Source organism: Apodemus sylvaticus, chromosome 19 (assembly GCF_947179515.1).
Source record: "Apodemus sylvaticus chromosome 19, mApoSyl1.1, whole genome shotgun sequence".
In the NCBI taxonomy this organism is placed as follows: Eukaryota; Metazoa; Chordata; class Mammalia; order Rodentia; family Muridae; genus Apodemus; species Apodemus sylvaticus.
Genome location: NC_067490.1, coordinates 3,194,557 through 3,215,280, shown reverse-complemented (window position 1 = coordinate 3,215,280; position 20,724 = coordinate 3,194,557). Strand labels below are relative to the sequence as shown.

At 48.7% G+C, this 20,724-nt stretch overlaps 1 protein-coding gene across 2 annotated transcripts; it reads right to left on the bottom strand.

The window, feature by feature from the left end:
- Positions 1–12,829: 12,829 nt before the first annotated feature.
- Positions 12,830–19,670, bottom strand: Neu1 (neuraminidase 1). 2 transcript variants are annotated; one of them, XR_007974393.1, is made up of 7 exons: positions 19,372–19,670; positions 18,809–19,001; positions 18,212–18,474; positions 16,688–16,870; positions 16,344–16,566; positions 14,440–16,241; positions 12,830–14,333 (listed from the first exon to the last, which is right to left on the bottom strand). XR_007974393.1 is itself a non-coding variant. In XM_052163602.1 (6 exons), the coding sequence occupies exons 1-6, from the start codon at positions 19,510–19,512 to the stop codon at positions 16,015–16,017; spliced, it is 1,230 nt and encodes a 409-aa protein (XP_052019562.1). In that variant the 5' UTR covers positions 19,513–19,670; the 3' UTR covers positions 12,830–16,014. The 2 variants fall into 2 exon arrangements, 1 of the variants encoding a protein (XP_052019562.1); XM_052163602.1 differs by having other exon boundaries at positions 12,830–16,241.
- Positions 19,671–20,724: the final 1,054 nt, after the last annotated feature.

The window sequence follows — 20,724 nt, the reverse complement described above, 5'->3', positions numbered from 1 at the left end:
TTGACTCCCAAATGTCTGTCCTCTGACCATCAGGTGAACACACACACCCATAATAGATAGGGTTAAATATAGAAAGATGACAGTGGAGACAGGAGAGTAGCCATGGTGGGGAGAAGTGGGGCAGCTGAAGAAGGACGACAGGGGGGGGGGGAGGGAGAGAATGCTGAGAGCTGCAGCTGAAGAGGCTAAAGCCAGCAAAGAGCCGGGCTGGAGAGATGGCTCAGTGGGTAAGAGCACTGACTGCTCTTCCAGAGGTCCTGAGTTCAAATCCCAGCAACCACAGGGTGGCTTACAACCATCTGTAATGGGATCTGATGATCTCTTCTGGTGTCTGGAGGCAGCTACATTATACTCATATGAATAAAATAAATAAATCTAAAATTAAAAAATAAAAAGAAACTACTTTCCTGTATGTGCAGGAATTAAAAAAAAATCCCAAAAGATTAAAGATCACAAAACTAAGGAGATAGGACTATATGGCACCAGGTCCCAGGTAATATATAGAAGATGGTCTCAAAAGAGCATATGAGAGGGTTTGGGGACGGTGGTAGTTATTCTTGTGGTTGTCAACTTGACCACATCTGGAATTAACTAAGACACGAGTGACTTTCCAATTTCCCAACACCTACAGTCACCAAAGCCTCTCCTGGGAGCTTGGAGAGCCTTAAGTGTGAAGTATTTTACAAATTTAAGGAGGTAAACACATTTGATTATTCCCGATTCACCAAACGTGAGAGGCAATAGATTTGGTGACCGCACATAACAGTTTTTGGCTGGGTGGTGGTGGCGCACATCTTTAATCCCAGCCTTTAAGAAGCAGAGGTAGTCACATTTCTGAGTTCAAGGTTGGAGAAGCCCTGTCTCAAAAAACAACAACTTAAATATGAAGACACTGATATTCTCTTAATTGATGTCACATAACATGATAAACAAATCCTGGAAAGAGCTGGACAGTGGTGGCACACACCTTTAAACTCTCAGGAGGCAGAGGCAGGTGTCCTAAAGGGACATTAACACCTATTCTATAATTTCTTTTTTTTTTAATTTTTTATTGAATATATTCTTCATTTACATTTCAATATTCTATAATTTCAATGTGGCCAGGTAGTGGTGGCACACACCTTTAATCCTAGCACTTGGGAGGCAAATTTCTGAGTTTGAGGCCAGCCTGGTCTACAGAATGATTTTCAGGACAGCCAGGCCTACACAGAGAAACCCTGTCCCGAAAAGAATTCTAATGTGTTTGTGGTTGTACAATAGATAATTATATTAGGTGTAATTATGACCTATAAATGCATATAATGCATATGCAACTGTGTGTGGGATAGTTTAATGTTAGGTACAATTTATGATCTGGTTACTGTTTTCATTTGGAAATAAGGCAGATATAGGGAGGTATGATTGCGTGTCAAGTTGGAAATGGGTCACGGGGTGGGCTGGCGATGGCTACTGCTGGTTGCTGACTTAGCTAAATCTGGAACTAGCTAAAATCCCAGCGGTTGCTATGCCTGCGAGGGAGTTTTTTCCTTACCTGAATCATTTGAAGTGGAAAGAGCCAGTTTTTTTTTTTGTTTTTTTTTTATTTTTTTTTATTCGATATAATTTATTTACATTTCAAATGATTTCCCCTTTTCTAGCCCCCCCACTCCCCGAAAGTCCCGTAAGCCCCCTTCTCTTCCCCTGTCCTCCCACCCACCCCTTCCCACTTCCCCGTTCTGGTTTTGCCGAATACTGTTTCACTGAGTCTTTCCAGAACCAGGGGCCACTCCTCCTTTCTTCTTGTATCTCATTTGATGTGTGGATTATGTTTTGGGTATTCCAGTTTTCTAGGTTAATAACCACTTATTAGTGAGTGCATACCATGATTCACCTTTTGAGTCTGGGTTACCTCACTTAGTATGATGTTCTCTAGCTCCATCCATTTGCCTAAGAATTTCATGAATTCATTGTTTCTAATGGCTGAATAGTACTCCATTGTGTAGATATACCACATTTTTTGCATCCACTCTTCTGTTGAGGGATACCTGGGTTCTTTCCAGCATCTGGCAATTATAAATAGGGCTGATATGAACATAGTAGAGCATGTATCCTTATTACATGGTGGGGAATCCTCTGGATATATGCCCAGGAGTGGTATAGCAGGATCTTCTGGAAGTGAGGTGCCCAGTTTTCGGAGGAACCGCCAGACTGATTTCCAGAGTGGTTGTACAAATTTGCAACCCCACCAGCAGTGGAGGAGTGTTCCTCTTTCTCCACACCCTCTCCAACACCTGCTGTCTCCTGAATTTTTAATCTTAGCCATTCTGACTGGTGTAAGATGAAATCTTAGGGTTGTTTTGATTTGCATTTTCCTAATGACTAATGAAGTTGAGCATTTTTTAAGATGCTTCTCCGCCATCCGAAGTTCTTCAGGTGAGAATTCTTTGTTTAACTCTGTACCCCATTTTTTAATAGGGTTGTTCGGTTTTCTGGAGTCTAACTTCTTGAGTTCTTTATATATATTGGATATTAGCCCTCTATCTGATGTAGGATTGGTGAAGATCTTTTCCCAATTTGCTGGTTGCCGATCTGTCCTCTTGATGGTGTCCTTTGCCTTACAGAAACTCTGTAACCTTATGAGGTCCCATTTGTCAATTCTTGCTCTTAGAGCATATGCTATTGGTGTTCTGTTCAGAAACTTTCTCCCTGTACTGATGTCCTCAAGGGTCTTCCCCAGTTTCTTTTCTATTAGCTTCAGAGTGTCTGGCTTTATGTGGAGGTCCTTGATCCATTTGGATTTGAGCTTAGTACAAGGAGACAAGGATGGATCAATTCGCATTCTTCTGCATGCTGACCTCCAGTTGATCCAGCACCATTTGTTGAAAAGGCTATCTTTTTTCCATTGGATGTTTTCAGCCTCTTTGTCGAGGATCAAGTGGCCATAGGTGTGTGGGTTCATTTCTGGATCTTCAATCCTGTTCCATTGATCCTCCTGCCTGTCACTGTACCAATACCATGCAGTTTTTAACACTATTGCTCTGTAGTATTGCTTGAGGTCAGGGATACTGATTCCCCCAGATGGAAAGAGCCAGTTTTAACTCAGATCTTCTGAGGTGGGATCCACCTTAGGCTGGGTCACGCCTTCTGCTGGCCGCCTCTAAAAAGAACATGGAAAAAGGAAGCTTCCTTCCTTGCCTGCTTGCTCTTGCGCTCCCGGCAAGTCCATTCCTTCGCTGGCATTATAGCGAAGCATTAGATTCTGACTTACACTGAAGGCCAGCTGAGGCATCCAGCCTCGTGCGCTGAACGAACAGTGACTGGATTCTGGAACTTTCTGTTGGTAGACAGCTATTATTGTGCTATTGGAGCCACAGCCTATAAGCCATTCTAATTAATCCCATGTGTGCGTGTGTGTGTGTGTGTGTGTGTGTGTGTGACAATATGCATACATACATACATACCCGCTCTATAATTCTATAAGTTCTGTTCCTCTAGAGAACCCATCTAATACAGGGATGTAGCTCAGTTGGTAGACTGCTTGTCTAGTATGCACCAAGTCCTAGGTTTGAATCCCCAGCCCTGCATAAAACTAAGTGTGGTCACACAAGCCTGTGATCCCTGTACTCAGGAGTTGGAACTAGGAGGACCAGAAGTTCGAGGTCAGGCCAGGCGGTGGTGGTGGTGGTGGTGGTGGTGGTGGTGGTGGTGGTGGTACACGCCTTTAATCCCAGCACTTGGGAGGCAGAGGCAGGTGGATTTCTGAATTCGAGGCTAGCCTGGACTACAGAATGAATTCCAGGACAGCCAGGGCTACACAGAGAAACCCTGTCTTGAAAAAAACAACAAAAAAAGTTCGAGGTCATTATTGGTTGCATACTGATTTTTAAGGGCTAGCCTGGGCTACGTGAGGCTTCCTTTTCCCAAGCCAAACAAACAACTAAAAGAAGACTATAGATAGTTAGTGGTCAGGTAGTAACTGGTGGCCTGAGGCCAGGCCAGGAAGCATATTCTATAGGAAGATCTTCTAACCTCAGGACAGACTCCTCTATGTGACTGGCAAACAAAAGCCCGTAAACCCCACTTCCTTTTCCCGTGGGTCTGGACATCTCTCACTTCGGTTGGCTGGCAACCAACCAAGTGAAAGCCTGATGGCCTTTCACCCTCAGCATATCTCTGTCTAGCCTTCCTTCATCGAGTCTACCCCCCACCGAGTCACCTTCCCTGTTCCTGGTTAGACCATTGTTCTGTGTCGCTGCACATATATCCTCTGTGGCTCATTCTGACGCCAGGCAGGCACGGCGGGCTTTGTCACCTGATTCTTACCTGCCAGGCTGTTCCAGGCACTGAGCAGGAAGCCAGTCAGAGCTTTACCGCCAATGCTGAGAGGAGTTTATGATTCCTGGCTGAGGTCACGGCAGCTTGCCTGGTCTGAAGGCACCATGGGGCCCATGACTCTGGTCTTGAGTCATTTCATTCAGGTTGTGAGGAAACCCTAGTGCCCAGACAATAAAGCTGGCTTGGATGTTGTCTGTGGGACTGTGGCTCTGCACAGTCCTGTGGTAGACAGATTTTATAAAGAATTATTTATTCATTTTATGTATCTGAGTACACTGTAGCTGTCTTCAGACACACCACGGAGGGCATCATCGGATCCCATTACAGATGGTTGTGGGCCACCCTGTGTTTGCTGGGATTTGAACTCAGGGCCTCTGGAAGAGCAGTCAGTGCTCTTAACCACTGAGCCATCTCACCGGCCCTTTGGGAGACTTTTTGTTTTTGTTGTTGTTGTTGTTGTTTTTGGATTTGGTTTTTTCAAGACAGGGTTTCTCCCGTGTAGCCCTGGCTGTCCTGGAACTCACTCTGTAGACCAGGCTGGCCTCGAACTCAGAAATCTGCCTGCCTCTGCCTCCCAAGTGCTGGGATTACAGGCGTGCACCACCACAGCCCGGCTTTGGGAGACATTTTTGAGCAAGCAGCTTGTGAGGTGCTCCAAGCTTGAGCTGCTGGTCCTGGTGCTGTGATGAGAGCACGGGAGGAAGGGCGTCAGCCTGAGGGATGCGCGCGCGCCACACCCACATCTTCAGTTTCGTATGCTTGACTTGTGTTTGTATACCTGCACTTTTTACGTGTGTGTGTGTGTGTGTGTGTGTGTGTGTGAGTGCGTGCGCTCACTTGTGTCTACTTATGTGCACCACACAAGTATAGCGCCTGTGGAGGCGAGAAGAGGCAGTTGGATCCCCTGCAACAGGACTTACAGGTGGTTGTGGGCCTACTGATGTGGCCCTGGGAGGGGAGCCCAGGTTCTCTCCCAGAGCAGCCGTGGCTCCCTGAGCTGCTCTCCAGTCCCTCACTGTGTGAGGTACAGTGCCCCAAATTCCTGATCCTCTGCCTCTACTTTCAGAGTACTGAGATTTCAGGCATCTGCCACCAGGTCCCAATTAAAAACATAGCTTTGGCTGGTGACTCTCAAAGGGCTGCGCTCTCGGAAAACAATTGTTTTGAGCGGAACCAGAGTATAACACACTGGAGAATCCTGTTTTAGGGGTGCTGGACGGCAGGCACAACAAAAGATGATTTAACAGTTAAGAAACTCACACTACAGCCAGGTATGTTGGCCCCCACCTGTAACCCCTGCACTTGGGAAACTGAAACAGGAGGATTGTCTTTATGCAAGGCTAGCCTGGGCTATATGGTAAGTTCTATGCCAGCCTAGGTTATAAGAGAGCTTTTCTTAAAGGATGATCTGATGTCTCTGGCCTCCATGGGCACCTGAATTCACCTGCACACACACATTACACACACACACACACACACACACACACACACAATCTAAACAATAAAATGACTTTTAAAATTGCTGTCAGGAGGGGGCTGGAGAGATGGCTCAGCAGTTAAGAGCACTGACTGCTCTTCCAGAAGTCCTGAGTTCAATTCCCAGCAACCACAGGGTGGCTCACAACCATCTGTAATGGGATCAGATGTCCTCTTCTGGTGTGTCTGAAGACAGCAACAGTGTACTTACATATAATAAATAAATAAATAAACCTTTAAAACAATTGTTATCTGGAGACAGGGGTGTGGCTTATGTGGGAGGTCCTGAGCTCAATTCCCAGCAGTGGAGATTGGGAGGAATAAAAATGTGACTAGAAATTCTTGAACACACAGGGGAGTGGCTCATAAGACTCCACACCTAGCTGTGGAGCTATTGGTAACAGAAGGCTGCTAGGGTATAGAGCATCAGTCTACAGTGTGTGTGTGTGCTCCCGCCATGAGGGTCTTGGGGATTGAACTCGGGTCTCAGGTGTGGAGGCAAATGCCTTCACCAGTGAGTCATCTCACCTACCCAAAAGCTGTTGCCCCTGAGAGGTTTTCCATGTTCAAGTAGATGGCCCCACAAACAGGGGTATGTGGGCAGCACTGACTGGACTCAATGGTTTACAAAAGTGGGGTAACTGAAAAGATGGTTCAGCGGCTAAGAGCACTGACTGCTCTTCCAGAGGACCCAGGTTCGATTCCCACCACCCACATGGGTGATTCACCACTGTCTGTCAACTTGAAGAGAGTACTATCTCCTCTTCTGGTCTCTGAGGGTACCAGGCATGCACACGGTACACACACATACATGTAGATGAAACATCTATATGCATTAAATAAACACATAATTTAAAAATGGGAATCGGGAGGCAGATGTGGGGAGATCTGGGCTGAGTTGGATCAGGCTGTAGATAGGATCAAACTGTATTGCATACCTGTGTGAAATTCTCAAAGAATAAATGGAAAATATTATATTTTAAATAAGTGCACAATGAAGAGATTAGGTGGAAGCCAAACCCAAATGCCACATTAATGACTTGAAAAGGGCTTATGGGGGCTGGAGAGGTGGCTCAGTGGTTAAGAGCACTGACTGCTCTTCTGGAGGTCCTGAGTTCAAATCCCAGCAACCACATAGTGGCTCACAACCATCCATAATGAGATCTGATGCCCTCTTCAGGTGTGTCTGAAGACAGCTACAGTGCACTTACATATAATAAATTTAAAAAAAGAAGAAAAGAAAAAGAAAAGGAAATTATCCTTAAAAACATTAAGAGAAGCGTGGAGACCTGAATCACGCTGCTGCCGCCCTAACAGGCACAGGCAGTGAGTGTTCTTAGCCCCGCCCGGGGAAGTGGATGGGGTCTCTGTCTCTCAGCAGGCCAAGCCAGACCTTCCCATAATTATCTCTCTTATTTAAATTTATTTTATTTATATGAGTACACTGTAGCTGTCCTCAGACACTCCAGAAGAGGGCGTCAGATCCCATCACAGATGGTTGTGAGCCACCATGTGGTTGTTTGGAATTGAACTCAGGACCTGTGGAAGAGCAGTCAGTGCTCTTAACCACCGAGCCATCTCTCCAGACCCCCATGATTGTCTTTAACTATTCTTCTGCTTTTCCATTTTGAGGAAAGGTCTTAGGTAGCTGAGGCTGGTCTCCAACTGGCCAGTGAGGTCCTCTGCCTCCCACAGGGCTGTCTTTTGATTGCTGTGTAATTTCCCAAAGAACAAGGAAATGAATTATCTCCAGTTAGTCCAAAGTACATATGACTCTTAACATGTTAGGTGTCATTGTCCCTGGTCAGGTGACCCTCAAGTGGCAATGATCACATTCTAGAATGCCAATTGCCTATCATTAAACCATTAAAATCTAAAAATATGCCCGGGATGGAGTTGTTTGCCAACACTCCCCAGTTAAACCTCAGGGGAAGCACACTGGTGAGGGAGCTCCAAAGGGCCTGGTGACGGTGACTGCTGGGCCGGGTGGGGCATCTTCTGTCAGCACCACACAGAGAGACCTCGCTCAGCTGGCTTGATTTTTTTTTTTTTCCTGAGAGGACTGAACAACTTCTATAAAAAGAAGCCTTGAAACATTTTTTGCGTGTTGAGGTTGAATCCAGGGCCTTGGCTACACGCTGCCCCAGCCTAGCCTTCTTCTTTTATGATGAACAGTAAATAGTATGAAGATCCAGGCCTGAAGGCATGGGACATGCCCAGCTATCCAAGAGGCCTGTGGGTATTAAAAAAAAAAAAAAAAGGCTAGGCTAGCCTGGGCTACAGAGTGTGCTCACTCAATGCTTGGGAAACTTATCTAAATCCTGTCTCAAAAAATATACAAAGGGATTTGTATATCAGTAATATAGTGTGGGCCCTATCTAATCTTCAGGACAAGCTTCCGGTGTGGGCGTGGTATTCCCTGTGGGAAATCAGATCAGGAGTTTAAGGCCAGCCTCTGCTATATAGGGAATTTCAGGTTTGAGGCTAATATTTAGGTTTAGATCTTATCTAAACTCCCAAGAAGAAGGAAGGAAGGAAGAAAAGAAAGAAAAGAACAGAAAAAGGAATGTAAACAACTAATCTCAAATCAAAATGAAGACAGCACGTGCTTTCCTCCCTGGAAAATTCACACCCTCTTCCACCTGCCTCGCCCAGAGACCAAGCCCTTCCCATTCATGCTGCTCAGGGCCAAGCCATCTACGCAGCCTCTGTCGACCAGCCTGCCCTCCCCCTCCCTCCCCTTCCTACCCACCCCCCATGCCACTCCCCGCCTCCGCTCTCCCGCCCCCGCCCCAGTACACAGTCCCCGCATTTCTCTTAATCTCATTGGCCAAATGCCTTGCTTGCTGGGTTGAAGTGCTGGGCTCCGATCCCTGTTCCATGAGTGGAGGGAGACGAGTACTAACCCTGGCTCCACATCCTCAGGACCCCACGCTTGGACCCCGACAGGACCTGCTGCACACTGTGGTGCTTTCCACCCTGCCTCCAATTGCGGGGGCAGCTCAGGTCTCCAGGGAGCACACCCCGCCTGCTAGCTGGAGGCCATGCTGCTACTCAGTAACCTTTATGGGGCTCTGAGTCTGCAGAATTCCTGCACTAGATCCAACAGACTTCAAACTACGTCTGAAGCTCTGTCACATCGCTAGGCACTTTGCCTACAGACTTGGGGGTCACAGGAAATGTGACTTAGAGCCTCTGTCTTACACAAGTAAGATATTACAATTTACTAGATATTTAGCCTTTTCCGTTACACCCAGACAGAGATAAAGAGCAGTTTATCCACAGATCGGTTATCGGTGGTGCAGCGATTGATTAGCATGTCTGTGGCCTCAGCTTCCTTTCCCAACCAAGGAAATAAAAAAACCACGATGTTTACTCAGCACAGGTGCTGGTGTTTTATGTTTTGTTTTGTTTTTTTAATTTTTTGTATCTATGAATGTTTTGTCTGCTTCTATCTAAAATGTACCACCTGAGTGCCTGGTGCCCATGGAGACCAGAAGATGGTGTTGGTTCCTCTAAAACTGGAGTTGTGGATGGTTCAGGGCCATCATGTGGGTGTTGGAACTGAACCCAAGTCCTCTGCAGGAATAACGAGTGCTCTTAACCACTGAGTCATCTCTCCAGGCCCTTTGAAACCATTGCATTAACACATCATCTTGGGTGGAGGTTTATAGGCACTGGCTGCTCTTCGGGAGGGCCAGAATTCAGTTCCCAGTATCCATGTGTTGCTGACATGACAGGCCTGATTTTTGGTTCTATCTTGGTTTGATTTTTTGACTATACAGGGTGTACTGTCTGGTTTTGTGTCAATTTGACACAGGCTGGAGTTATCACAGAGAGAGGAGCTACAGTTGGGGAAGTGCCTCCATGAGACCCAGCTGTGGGGCATTTTCTCAATTAGTGATCAAGTGGTGAGGGCCCCTTGTGGGTGGTGTCATCCCTGGGCTGGTAGTCTTGGATTCTATAAGAGAGCAAGATGAGCAAGCCAGGGGAAGCAAGCCAGTAAGCAGCATCCCTCCGTGGCCTCGTGGCCTCTGCATCAGCTCCTGCTTCCTGACCTGCTTGAGTTCCAGTCCTGACTTCCTGTGGTGATGAACAGCAGTGTGGAAGTGTAAGCTCAATAAACCCTTTCCTCCCCAACTTGTTTCTTGGTCATGATATTTTGTATAAAAATAGAAACCCTAGCCAGGCAGTGGTGGCACAAGCCTTTAATCCCAGCCCTTGGGAGGCAGAGGCAGGCATATATCGAGGCCAGCCTGGTCTACAGAGTGAGTTCCTGGACAGCCAGGGATATACAGAGAAACCCTGTCTCGAAAAAACCAAATCTAAAAAAGAAAAAAAAATTCAGGGATTCAGGCTTGTATGATAAGCACTTTACTCACAGAGAAACCATCTCAGCTCAGAAATGTATTTAAAACATTTTTTAGATTTATTTATTCATTCATATGACAGTTTTGCCAACTTGTGCCACATGTGTGTGCCTGGAGAGGTCAGAAGAGGGCATTAGATCCCCTGGAACTGGAGTTACAGCCAGTTGTGAAGAGGATGCTAGGGGCCACACCCTGGTGAACCACCCATGAGGATGCTAGGGGCCACACCCTGGTACTCTGCAGGAATAACAAGTGCTCTCTCCTGTGGAACCATCGCCCATGATATGTTATCCACTGGATACGGCATAGCCGCATAGCCGGTAACCCCAGAACACGGTGACACTGTCCCCTAGCGAAAGTAGGATGAAACCGCCCAGGGACAGGCGTGCCGCTCAGTGCTTCAGCACTGACCCAGCATGCCTGAGACCCGGGCTGCACTCCAGGAGTGGGAGGAGACGAACCCTGGGCCTGAGGCTAGATCTCCTGGACCCTCAGCCATGGGTATGATGATGAACAAGGCTGTTTTATAGTGGGCTCCAGAGTCCGTCCCAGGGAGGGGGAGGTGTAAGCATCATGTAACACGCGCGCCTGTGCATGTGTGTATGAGCATGCTTGTATGTATATGCATGTGTGTGAGCATCTGTAGATATGTGCATCGGTGAGTGTGCACGTGCATACGTGTGAATATTCATGTGTGTGTATGTGTGCATGTGTGTATGAGCATGCTTGCATGTATATGCGTGTGTGTGAGCATGTGTAGATGTGTGCATCGGTGAGTGTGCACATGCATATGTGTGAATATTCATGTGTGTGTATGTGTGCATGTGTATATGAGCATGCTTGCATTTATATGCGTGTGTGTGAGCATGTGTACATGTGTGCATCGGTGAGTGTGCACGTGCATATGTATGAATATTCATGTGTGTGTGTGTGTGTGTGTGTGTTTTAATTTTGACCATCCTGTCTTTCTATCTATTAACAGGGTCTTGCTGTGTAGCTCTGGCTGACCTGGAACTTGCTACAGACACAAGGCTGGCCTCAAGTTTTCATGATCCTCCCGCCTCTGCCTTCTTCTGTGGGCTGGGGTTTCAGGCTGGCACAACCTGGTCTCACTCTCTTCTGCTACCTCTTTTTAGTTTTACACTTTTATTCATTTTGCGGTGGCGGTGGCATGCCATGGCATGTTTGGTGGTCATAGAACACCTTGCCAGAGTTGATTCTCTCCTTCCACCCTGGGGGCTCAGCGCTTAGAACTCAGGTCATCAGCCTTGATAGCAATCTTGCTATCGCCTCTTCCACTGCTGGGGCTGGGCCTGTGATCTCAGCTCAAGGAGCTGAGCAGGAAGATTGCGCGAATCCCAGGCTATGGAACGAACGAGGTCTGGGTCAAAATATAAAAAGCAAAAGACTGGCAGGCAGGTGTGCAATGTGTGGTGGCGATAGTCATGGGACTGGTGTTCCAATTGCTGTGGTCCAGGCCTCCATTCTTCCTGTTTAGTGATCTCCCTGGATCACAGGCAGTCCAGGGCCTGGGCCTTGTACCTGGGCCTCACACATGCTGAGCAAGCAGTGGGCTGGGCTAGCCCGTCAGCCCATTGGGTGTTTTACTGTTAATCATAAGGCGTCTTACTGTCAGGTGCCTTTCCTCACTCCCTCTGCCTCCACCTCTGCAGTGGAAGGGTCTCTGGATGCACCCCATTGGGTAACACTGTGGTTTACTGACTAGGGCAAGGGTTACATCAACAGTTACATCTGACTCAGAGTTGTTCATTCAAGGGAGAGTGAGCCCACACAGCCTGCGGTTCCTGTACAGACCTTGCACCAGTTAACAAACGGCCCTTTTGTTTTAGATTTTAGTTTTATGTGTATAAATGTTTTGCCTGAATGTAGGTATGTATATGTGCTTGGTTCCCACAGAGATCTGAAGAGGGCATCAGATCCTCTGGAACTGAAGAAGTCCTGATGTCACACATGGTTGTAGGTGCTAGGAGTCAAACTCAGATTCTCTGCGTCCCCCCCCCCCCCCTTTGTCTCTTTGAGACTCTGTCTTTTTTTTTTTTTTAAAGATTTATTTATTTATTATATGTAAGTACACTGTCTGTCACACACTCCAGAAGAGGGTGTCAGATCTCATTACAGATGTTTGTAAGCCACCATGTGGTTGCTGGGATTTGAACTCAGGATCTTCAGAAGAGTGGGCAGTGCTCTTAACCACTGAGCCATCTCTCCAGTCCAACTCTCTGTCTTTGAACTGAAGAATTTCAGGTAATAAATGAGGGAGAAATAAGAAAAAAAGTAAAAATCACTCATTTGCAACTCCAGGATGGGACTGTTGCTTGGGAGGGTTACCAGCAGATCTCACAAGATGTCTGTGCCACCTAACCCCGGTGCTCAGTCTCTACCCAGAGGGAGAGCAGGCTGTGCAAGCACGGGGGCAGTGCACAGCACATGGAAAATATGGGGAACCCCTACTCTCCCAGAGAGATCTGAATACAGCCAAACCTTGGAGGTAGAGGGAGATGTTAGGTGACTCCATCAAGGGCCACTCCACAGGACACCTGCTCTTTTGTCTAGATGGCTTAAAAACCAAGCAACCTACTGAACAAAAAGAAAGGTTAAGCTACCACAGATTTAAAAAGCAGCAAGAATCAGCAATCACAGCCGGGCAGTGGTGGTGCATGCCTTTAATCCCAGCACTTGGGAGGCAGAGGAAGGCAGATCTCAGAGTTCGAGGCCAGCCTGCTCTACAGAGTGAGTTCCAGGACAGCCAGGGCTACACAGAGAAACCCTGTCTCAAAAAACAAAACAAAACAAAACAAAAAAATCCCACAATTAACCAGGCAAACTGAAATCCACACAAGACACAGTGAAATCAATGATGACACTGAACTATGTGTCTGTTTGACACTTTGACTGTCATTGCACTACTGACCTGCAGGCAGAGCTGGTCCCTCGAGCACAGAACTGCACATGTTCCTGGGGGACTGAGAAGCTAAGAGGGAATCCACATGAGCCAATGGGTCAGCATGGTCATCCTTATGCGATGCTCTATAGCATGAGACAGGTAGTCAAAGAATGGAAGATGGAATGAAAAACAAGTAATTTAATATGTGCTTGAGTTCACATCAAAATTAGAAATTATAGCCGTATACTACTGGAAGGATGTAACCACTGAGACTCAACCCTGTGGTCATCTTGCTGACCAGCAGAACTTTCAGTCCAAGTGAGCAGCCATCACACAGTGTGCAGCAGAAATGTGGTGAACCTCTGACACTCAGCCAGAGAAAACGACTCCCAGGGCTACACAGAGAAACCCTGTCTCAAAAAACCCAAAACCAAAACCAAACCAACTAACCAACCAACCAACCAACCAAACCCTAAAAGAATCAGGATTAGATTTTCTTAGGTCCTGATTTTTGCTTTTGTTTTAAATTTTTATTTTATGTGCCTGAATATTTTGCCTGCTTGTATGCACACCACAAATGTGTCTGATACTTGTGGAGGCCGAAGGGTGTCAGGTCCCCTGGAACTGGGGGTGCACATGCAGCTGCCCTCCCGGTGTCTCCCCAAGTCGAGAGCACAAGGCCTCTCCTCAGCATGAGAAAAAAAGGCAAGAAGAAGAAAACATGGTAACATCAAATCTACAGTTAAATGTGGATGGGGCCGTGCCTGGTTAGAACTGAGGGTCTGAAGCACTGGAGCCGTTGTGCATTCCGGGCCAGCTTGGGCTGCAGTATAAGACCTTGAGTCAAACCACAAATAAGCAATCAATTGTGGTTGTTGGCCTGTCTGGGTGGGTTATACTGACAGTCTTGGATCTGAGGCAGGAGGATATCAGGAACCAGAGACCAGCTGGGTGATATAGTAAGAGCCACCTTCAAACAAACAGTTTTGAAAATGTCTATTAGTCAGGTGTGGTGGCATACTCCTGTTATCCTAGCCCTCAGGAGACTGAGGTAGGAGGATGGCCATTTGGATCCACTTTAAGATACATGACAGGATTTTTGCTTAAAATGAAATGGCTAAAAGTAAACACGTGTATAATTATTTTTAGAAAACCTGAACATTTGTATTTGTGTGTGTCAGTGTATGTGTACACGTGTGTCCATGTGTGCCGGTATATCTGTGTATGTGTGTATGCCTGTGTATGTGTGCCAGAGTGAGTCTGTATACCTGTGTATCAGTATGTACAAGTATGTCAGTGTATGTATACATGTGTGTCCATGTGTGCCAGTGTGCATATGTGTGCCTGTGTATATGTGTGCCAGAGTCTGTATACCTGTGTATCAGTGTGTACAAGTGTGTCAGTGTATGTGTACACGTGTGTCCATGTGTGCCTGTGTATTTGTGTGCCAGACTGAGTCTGTGTACCTGTGTGTCAGTGTGTACAAGTGTGCCAGTGTCTGTGTCTATGTGTGTTGGTTTGTGTGTGTGTACACGTGTCCATGTGTGCCAGTGTCCATGTGTGTGCCTGTGTGTGTGTCTGTGTACCAGTGCCTCAGTGTGTACAGGTGTGTCAGTGTGCGTGTGCATATGCATGCACTGACTGAGGTCTTGTGCATGCTGAAGTGTTTAGCACTGGGCAGTAGCAACTCCTAGTACATAGCTCTGAATAAAACGCACAGACTCCCTCACTGCTGACATACCCTGGGGTTACACTTCTATCACACAGAACAAATCATCGTAACATTTCTTAGAGAAAAAGTGTCAAAAGAAAAATGACCCTCTAATTGAAATGAATGCAACCTGAACCCCTCAGTCCTTAATATTCTTAAAAAAAATTAAAGCAGAGATGGCAAGATGGCGCTTGTCCCCCAATTCTGACAACCTGAGGTCATTGCGTGGGACTCACAGAGTGAAGGAGAGAGACAACTCCCGTAGGCTGCCCTCTGACCTACGGTACATGTCGCCGTCATCTCTATAAACACAAGGACTGAACCCAGAGCCTTAGGCATTCCAAACACTAGCTCTACCAATGAGCTACACTGCCAGTCCAGCGGGATCACAGGCACCCAGCGCGCTTGCTGTCCATCCAGGCTCTTTCCTTTCCACGTGGAAAGCACCTGCCTGCTGCTTTCTCACAGACCATCCTCCTCACAGGCTGGGCTGACAAGGGCTTCCCGTCTGGTTTTACACAGCTGTTCCCTATTTCCTATGCCACCCCATCTTAGAAATATAAAATATCATAAACAGCTCCCCTAATACTCTGACACTGGGGCACAGCAGCAGCGAGGATGGACCTGACAGGGGGTTCTGTTTCCCAGTAAGCACACCAGTTCCTCTTCGAACTGCCTTCCTGTCTCTCCAGTGTCCCTGAGGCCATCGGGAAGGCGTGAGCAGACAGAACCACAGACTCCACAAACACCTTTTCTGCATTAAAATTTTTAAGTTACAAATATTTTGATTCATAAATAATCAAAGGTGCACACGTATGTGTGCTTCTCCTTGCTCCAAAAGGACCCTCTGCCCTGGGGAGGGTCAGCAGTCACATCTACTGCCTGCCTCCAAAGCCTAGGACGCCGGGCCTTCCCAATTCCCTGAGTTCACATCAGTTCACCTCTCCGCGGGGAAGCCCCTACCCCATCCTGTCCCAGAAAGGAACAGCTCCGTTGTCCTGGAAGAGAATGGACAGGGGCCATCCCCAGCATTCTGGAAGAAAAGAGCTCCTGGTGAGGGAGGGATTTCCTGTCTGAGAGAGGAAGCTGGGCGTTAAGTCATAGCAGAGTGACTTCCCTGTCCATGAGGAGTTGCAAAAGGTTAGAGTTTTCGGAGGCAGAGCTGGCTTCGGGCAGCTGTGCGAAGGCCGGAGCGCTGTGAGTCAGGCTCCAGGACGCGGTGTCCTTGCACGCGTGGCTCAGAGCGTGCCGTAGACGCTGATTTTGACCATGGAGATGCTCTCCGTGTACCGGTTCAGGCCTTTCTCGTACAGGACGAACAGCTGCGGGGGCTGCTTCTTCCCGTCCGTGCTGTTCTCCAGGGCTGTCAGGGACGAGTAGCCGCTGGGGCCCGGCCACACCTGCACCCTCTCCTTCTGCCAGGACGTACCATTGCTGAAGCTCCAGCGCAGCGTCAGGTTCACTCCTAGGAGAGCAGCAGTGAGAGGGAGGGGGTCTCTGCTCCGTCCGGGCCGGGCTTAGACGAGGTGGCGGCCCCCACCCACCCACTGCACCCTCAGGCACTCACGGAACTCAGGATGGGCTGGATTGGAGAAGAAGACAATGCCGGAACTGGTGGCCAGCGCTCCTGCAGCGACCACAGGGTCCACGAGCTCGGGGTCGAAGGTCACATCCCGGGGCCTGAGGGTGTCACAGGCGTCGTAGCTGCGGAGGACGATCCTGCAGCGGCAGTGGTAGTTATTCTGGTTCCGGGCGTTGATGATGACCGAGCCGTCTGGAAGCTCGTAGGGCTGCGGGGAGAGGGAACAGGAGAACCTGGGGAGGCCGAGGAAGCCAGAGCCGGGTCTCGGTGTGACATGGCACGCTGGGGAAGGCGGGGGCGTGGGCGGGCACCGCCCGTGGACTCCTGACCTGGCACTCGTCGGGGTTGAAATCGTGATCGTGTTTGGGCTGGCCGAAGGGAATGCCGCTCACTCCGGTGCCGTAGTGCCACGAGGCCCCGTGGTCATCACTGAGGAGGCAGAAGACGCCATCGCGCTCCAGCGTCCCGTGTCCACACACGATGAGCCGGCCCTTCCCAGGCTCCCGCTGTTTCTGCAAGAAGAGTAAGTGGGCGTCTGCTGTGGCGCCCAGGCAGAGAGCTGGCAGCTCCAAGAGCGAGGACACGCTGGAGCCCTATGTTCTCTCTGACGGAGTCTAGTAAAAGGGCCCAGCGAATAGCTCAGTGGTCGAGTTCTTGCCGAGCATGCACAAGGCCCTCCGTTCCTCAAAAAAAAAATTTTTTTTAATTAAAAAAAAAGTAGAAAAGAAAAGAAATCTCTTTAAATTCAAAGTCATTTCAAATATCAAAGTTAATTCAAAGTCAAATTCAAATATCTCTCTAAATTTATGTATTTGAATAATAATGAAGCTGACTTCCAATTCACTCCATAGCCAAGGCTTGACTATTTGGTTCCCAGTCCTCCTCATTCTACTGCCTGATGCTGGACTTGTAGGCGTGTTTTTTTTTTTTTCCCCTCCTAAAGACAGGGCTTCTCTGTGTAGCCTGAATGCTCTCTGTAGACCAGGCTGGCCTTGAACTCACAGATCTGCCTGCCCTGGCCTCCTGAGGGCTGGAAATGTCCGCAAGTTCAATACTAGTTTTTCCATCCTCCTCCCCTTTTTGAGATTGTCTCTCTCATAGCCTGCCTCTGAACTTACAATGTAGCCCAGGCTAACCTTTAACTCATACTGATTTCCTTGCCTTGTTTTTTTTTTTTGTTTTTTTTTTTTTTTTTGTTCTTAAATAAATTTTTGGTTAGCATACAAAGAAAGGGGCTTCACCATGGCATTTTCACACACACATACACACACATACATACACATCATGCTCGGTTCTTACACCCTCTCCACTGCCCTTCCCTGGAAGTCCTCCAGGACACGCAGAATGCACCACTGGACAGGTACACAGTGCCCACCCAGCCTTGGGAACGTCACATTAACCTGTGCTCATGGACCCAGCTGGGCACTGGACACTGTGATATAGATATTTGTCTGCCCAGCGGCACCCAGTTCTACCCTGCACAGGCAAGGACAGATTGCCAACGACAATCTCCGGGCTGGAGAGATGGCTCAGCAGGTTAAGAGCACTGACTGCTCTTCCAGAGGTCCTGAGTTCAGTTCCCAGCAACCACATGGTGGTTCACAACCATCTGTGATGGGATCCAACGCACTGTTCTGGTGTCTGAAGACAGCTGCAGTGTACTCATATAAATAAAAAATAAATTAAAAAAAAACAAAAACAAAAGCCCAGTCAATCTCCACGTGAGAAGTCAGTGGTAGTTTCATCTCTACGGGAGGTGGAAATGTCCAGAGTGCCCTCCTTCCAAGGCCTCCCGCTCAGAGAAAAAACTGATTTCATGGGGTCTTGCCCTCTTCCTATCCCCAGGGTGAAACCTGAATGCCAGAGCCGGGTCCAGGGGCGAACATCTCTGTGCCGATATCCACGGAGAGATTCCGGGGTGGGCTCCAGGAAATGCCGTCGTCCTTACTCCAAACCAACATGGTAGAGGCCACCTGGCAGTTGACCTTGTGAGCACAGAGGGTGTAGATAAGGAACACCACCCCTGTGTCTACATCGTTGACCACAGCCCCCAGGTTCAGCCCATCGGAGGCCTCCCCATCGTCTACGATGAAGGCTGTAGAGGACCACGTGCTACCTAGAAGAGAAAAAGAGAGAGAGAGAGCAGAGAGAAAACTGTACCGTTTGTTGTTTACTTCCTGCCTCTCCCGGGGGACCTCAGTGTGGCACCAGAACCATGTTATGTTTCTTCTTTCTCTGACATTATTTCCTGTTAATTCCCCGGGCGACATAATTCTCATTTTCAGTACTTTGGTGGATAGTTTGTTCTCCAGTCAACTTTCCCCCTCTTAGGGACTCAGGCCCCAAAGTTCTAACTCTGGGCGGTTGGATTCGTGAAGGGAACCCCCACCCCCTACCCCAGTCACCCATACGACCCAGCACCCCCTCTTTCCACCCGGGCACCTTTGTACCCTGGTCCGTGGACCTCCTCATGGCGATGAACTTGGCCCCCTCGTCGGATGCAGACTTTTTCCTGGCCTCAGCGAAAGCCAGGAGCGTGCCCCGAGGGGTGGCTGTGATGAGCGGGATGCGGAAGGTGTCTACGGAGCCGATCTGCTTCCCGCTCACCCACAGCAGCTGCTCCATGGTCACCAGCGGCTGCACCTGCGCAGAAGGACACCTCAATGCACACAAGCTTGACCAGGTTTAAGGTACGAAGACCGACAGGTACCGGCTCCAGCCAGGCTTCCCATGAGAGAGGGTAATGGGGAGCCTGAGTAGGGCTGAGGGGTGTCCGAGAACAAGAGATGGGAGCCCAGAGGAGAGTATGGGCCGAAACTGGAGGCTCCTGAGCAAGGAGAGGCTGCGAGGGGAGAGGGAACCCTCAGGGATGGGAAGGTCCCCATAACGACCCCATAACGAGCCAGGGGCCCAAGGGAGAAAAGGTGTTGGGAGAGGATGGCGGGGCAGGGGTGCCGCGCGGAGGGGTGGCCGAGCCGGGCAATGCCACCTCTGCAGGTGCAGCAGGGCTCACCAGGCTGAAGTCATCCTCTGTCCTGGCCTCGGATCCCGCCGCGGACACCAGGAGCAGGAAGATCGCTGCGAGCCCCTGACCCCGACGTCCGGCCCAGCAGCTCAGCGGTCCCCGGGGTCTGCTCGGGTCTGTCCCCACCATCGCTCCCCGCGATCCCTGTCCACGAACTGGTCACCGGTGGGTGGTAAGCCGTCAGCTGACCTCGGCCCTTTAAAAGCGCGCACGTCACTCGAATCCTCCCATTGGGGGCCGCGGCCCGCGCTGCTGCGACTCTAATTAGTCCATCCAGCTGTCGGACAACAGCATGTGACCCAGAGGCCCCAGTCTGTGGGAGCCTTTTGACTGGCTGTGACACCCGGACGTGACGAAGGGGCGGGGCGACATTTAAAGAAACCGGCGGCTAGGAAAGGCGCCAACCCCTGGGGAAGAGACAGGATAGGGATTTGTATGAGACCCTAGGTTCAGTCCTAAGTCAGGTGTGCACTAAGACAGGCGCGATGGTGCATACCCGTAATCCCAACATTCAGGAGATGGAGGCAGGAGGATCAGAAACTCAAGGTCAGACAGACAGACAGACAGACACACACACACACATACACACACATCTGTAATGGGTTGGGAAGCCCCACTCCTAGCTGAGGAGATCTTGGCAGTTGATGGCTGCTAGGAGAGAGAAAGGCACTTTTTTCTTCCTTCCTTCCTTCCTTCCTTCCTTCCTTCCTTCCTTCCTTCCTTCCTTCCTTCCTTCCTTCCTTCCTTCCTTTCTTTCTTTCTTTCTTTCTTTCTTTCTTTCTTTCTTTCTTTCTTTCTTTCTTTCTTTCTTTCAGATTTATTTATTATTATATGTGAGTACACTGTAGCTGTCTTCAGACACTCCAGAAGAGGGCATCAGGTCTCATTACGGACGGCTGTGAGCCACCATGTGGGTGCTGGGATTTGACTCAGAACCTTCGGAAGAGAGGTCAGTGCTCTTAACCACTGAGCCATCTCTCCAGCCCCACCCCCCTTTTAAAAAGATTTATTTATTGGCAGTTTTCTTTAGGAGTCTGACCATGGTACCCCATGTCCCAATGGATGACCCCAATGCTCATAAGCACATGAGTACCACTGATTAGAATCACTAGGTTAAAATTAATAAGCAACTGATGGATGGATGGATGGATGGATGGATGGATGAAAAAAGAGCCCCCCCCAAAACAGGGGGGCTGTGGTGGTGCACACCTTTATAGTTTTTGTTGTTGTTGTTGTTTTGTTTTTCGAGACAGGGTTTCTCTGTGTAGCCCTGGCTGTCCTGGAACTCACTCTGTAGACCAGGCTAGCCTCGAACTCAGAAATCCTCTGTCTCTGCCTCCC

Bases quoted from the DNA above. Each gene is read 5' to 3' on its own strand.
- Neu1 (XM_052163602.1), bottom strand. From the start codon at position 19,512: ATGGTGGGGACAGACCCGAGCAGACCCCGGGGACCGCTGAGCTGCTGG. The intron at 19,002-19,371 runs GTGAGCCCTGCT...CCTTCTGCGCAG, and splicing joins CAGAGGATGACTTCAGCCTG to GTGCAGCCGCTGGTGACCAT. The intron at 16,567-16,687 runs GTCAGGAGTCCA...CTCTCCCCGCAG, and splicing joins TCAACCCCGACGAGTGCCAG to CCCTACGAGCTTCCAGACGG.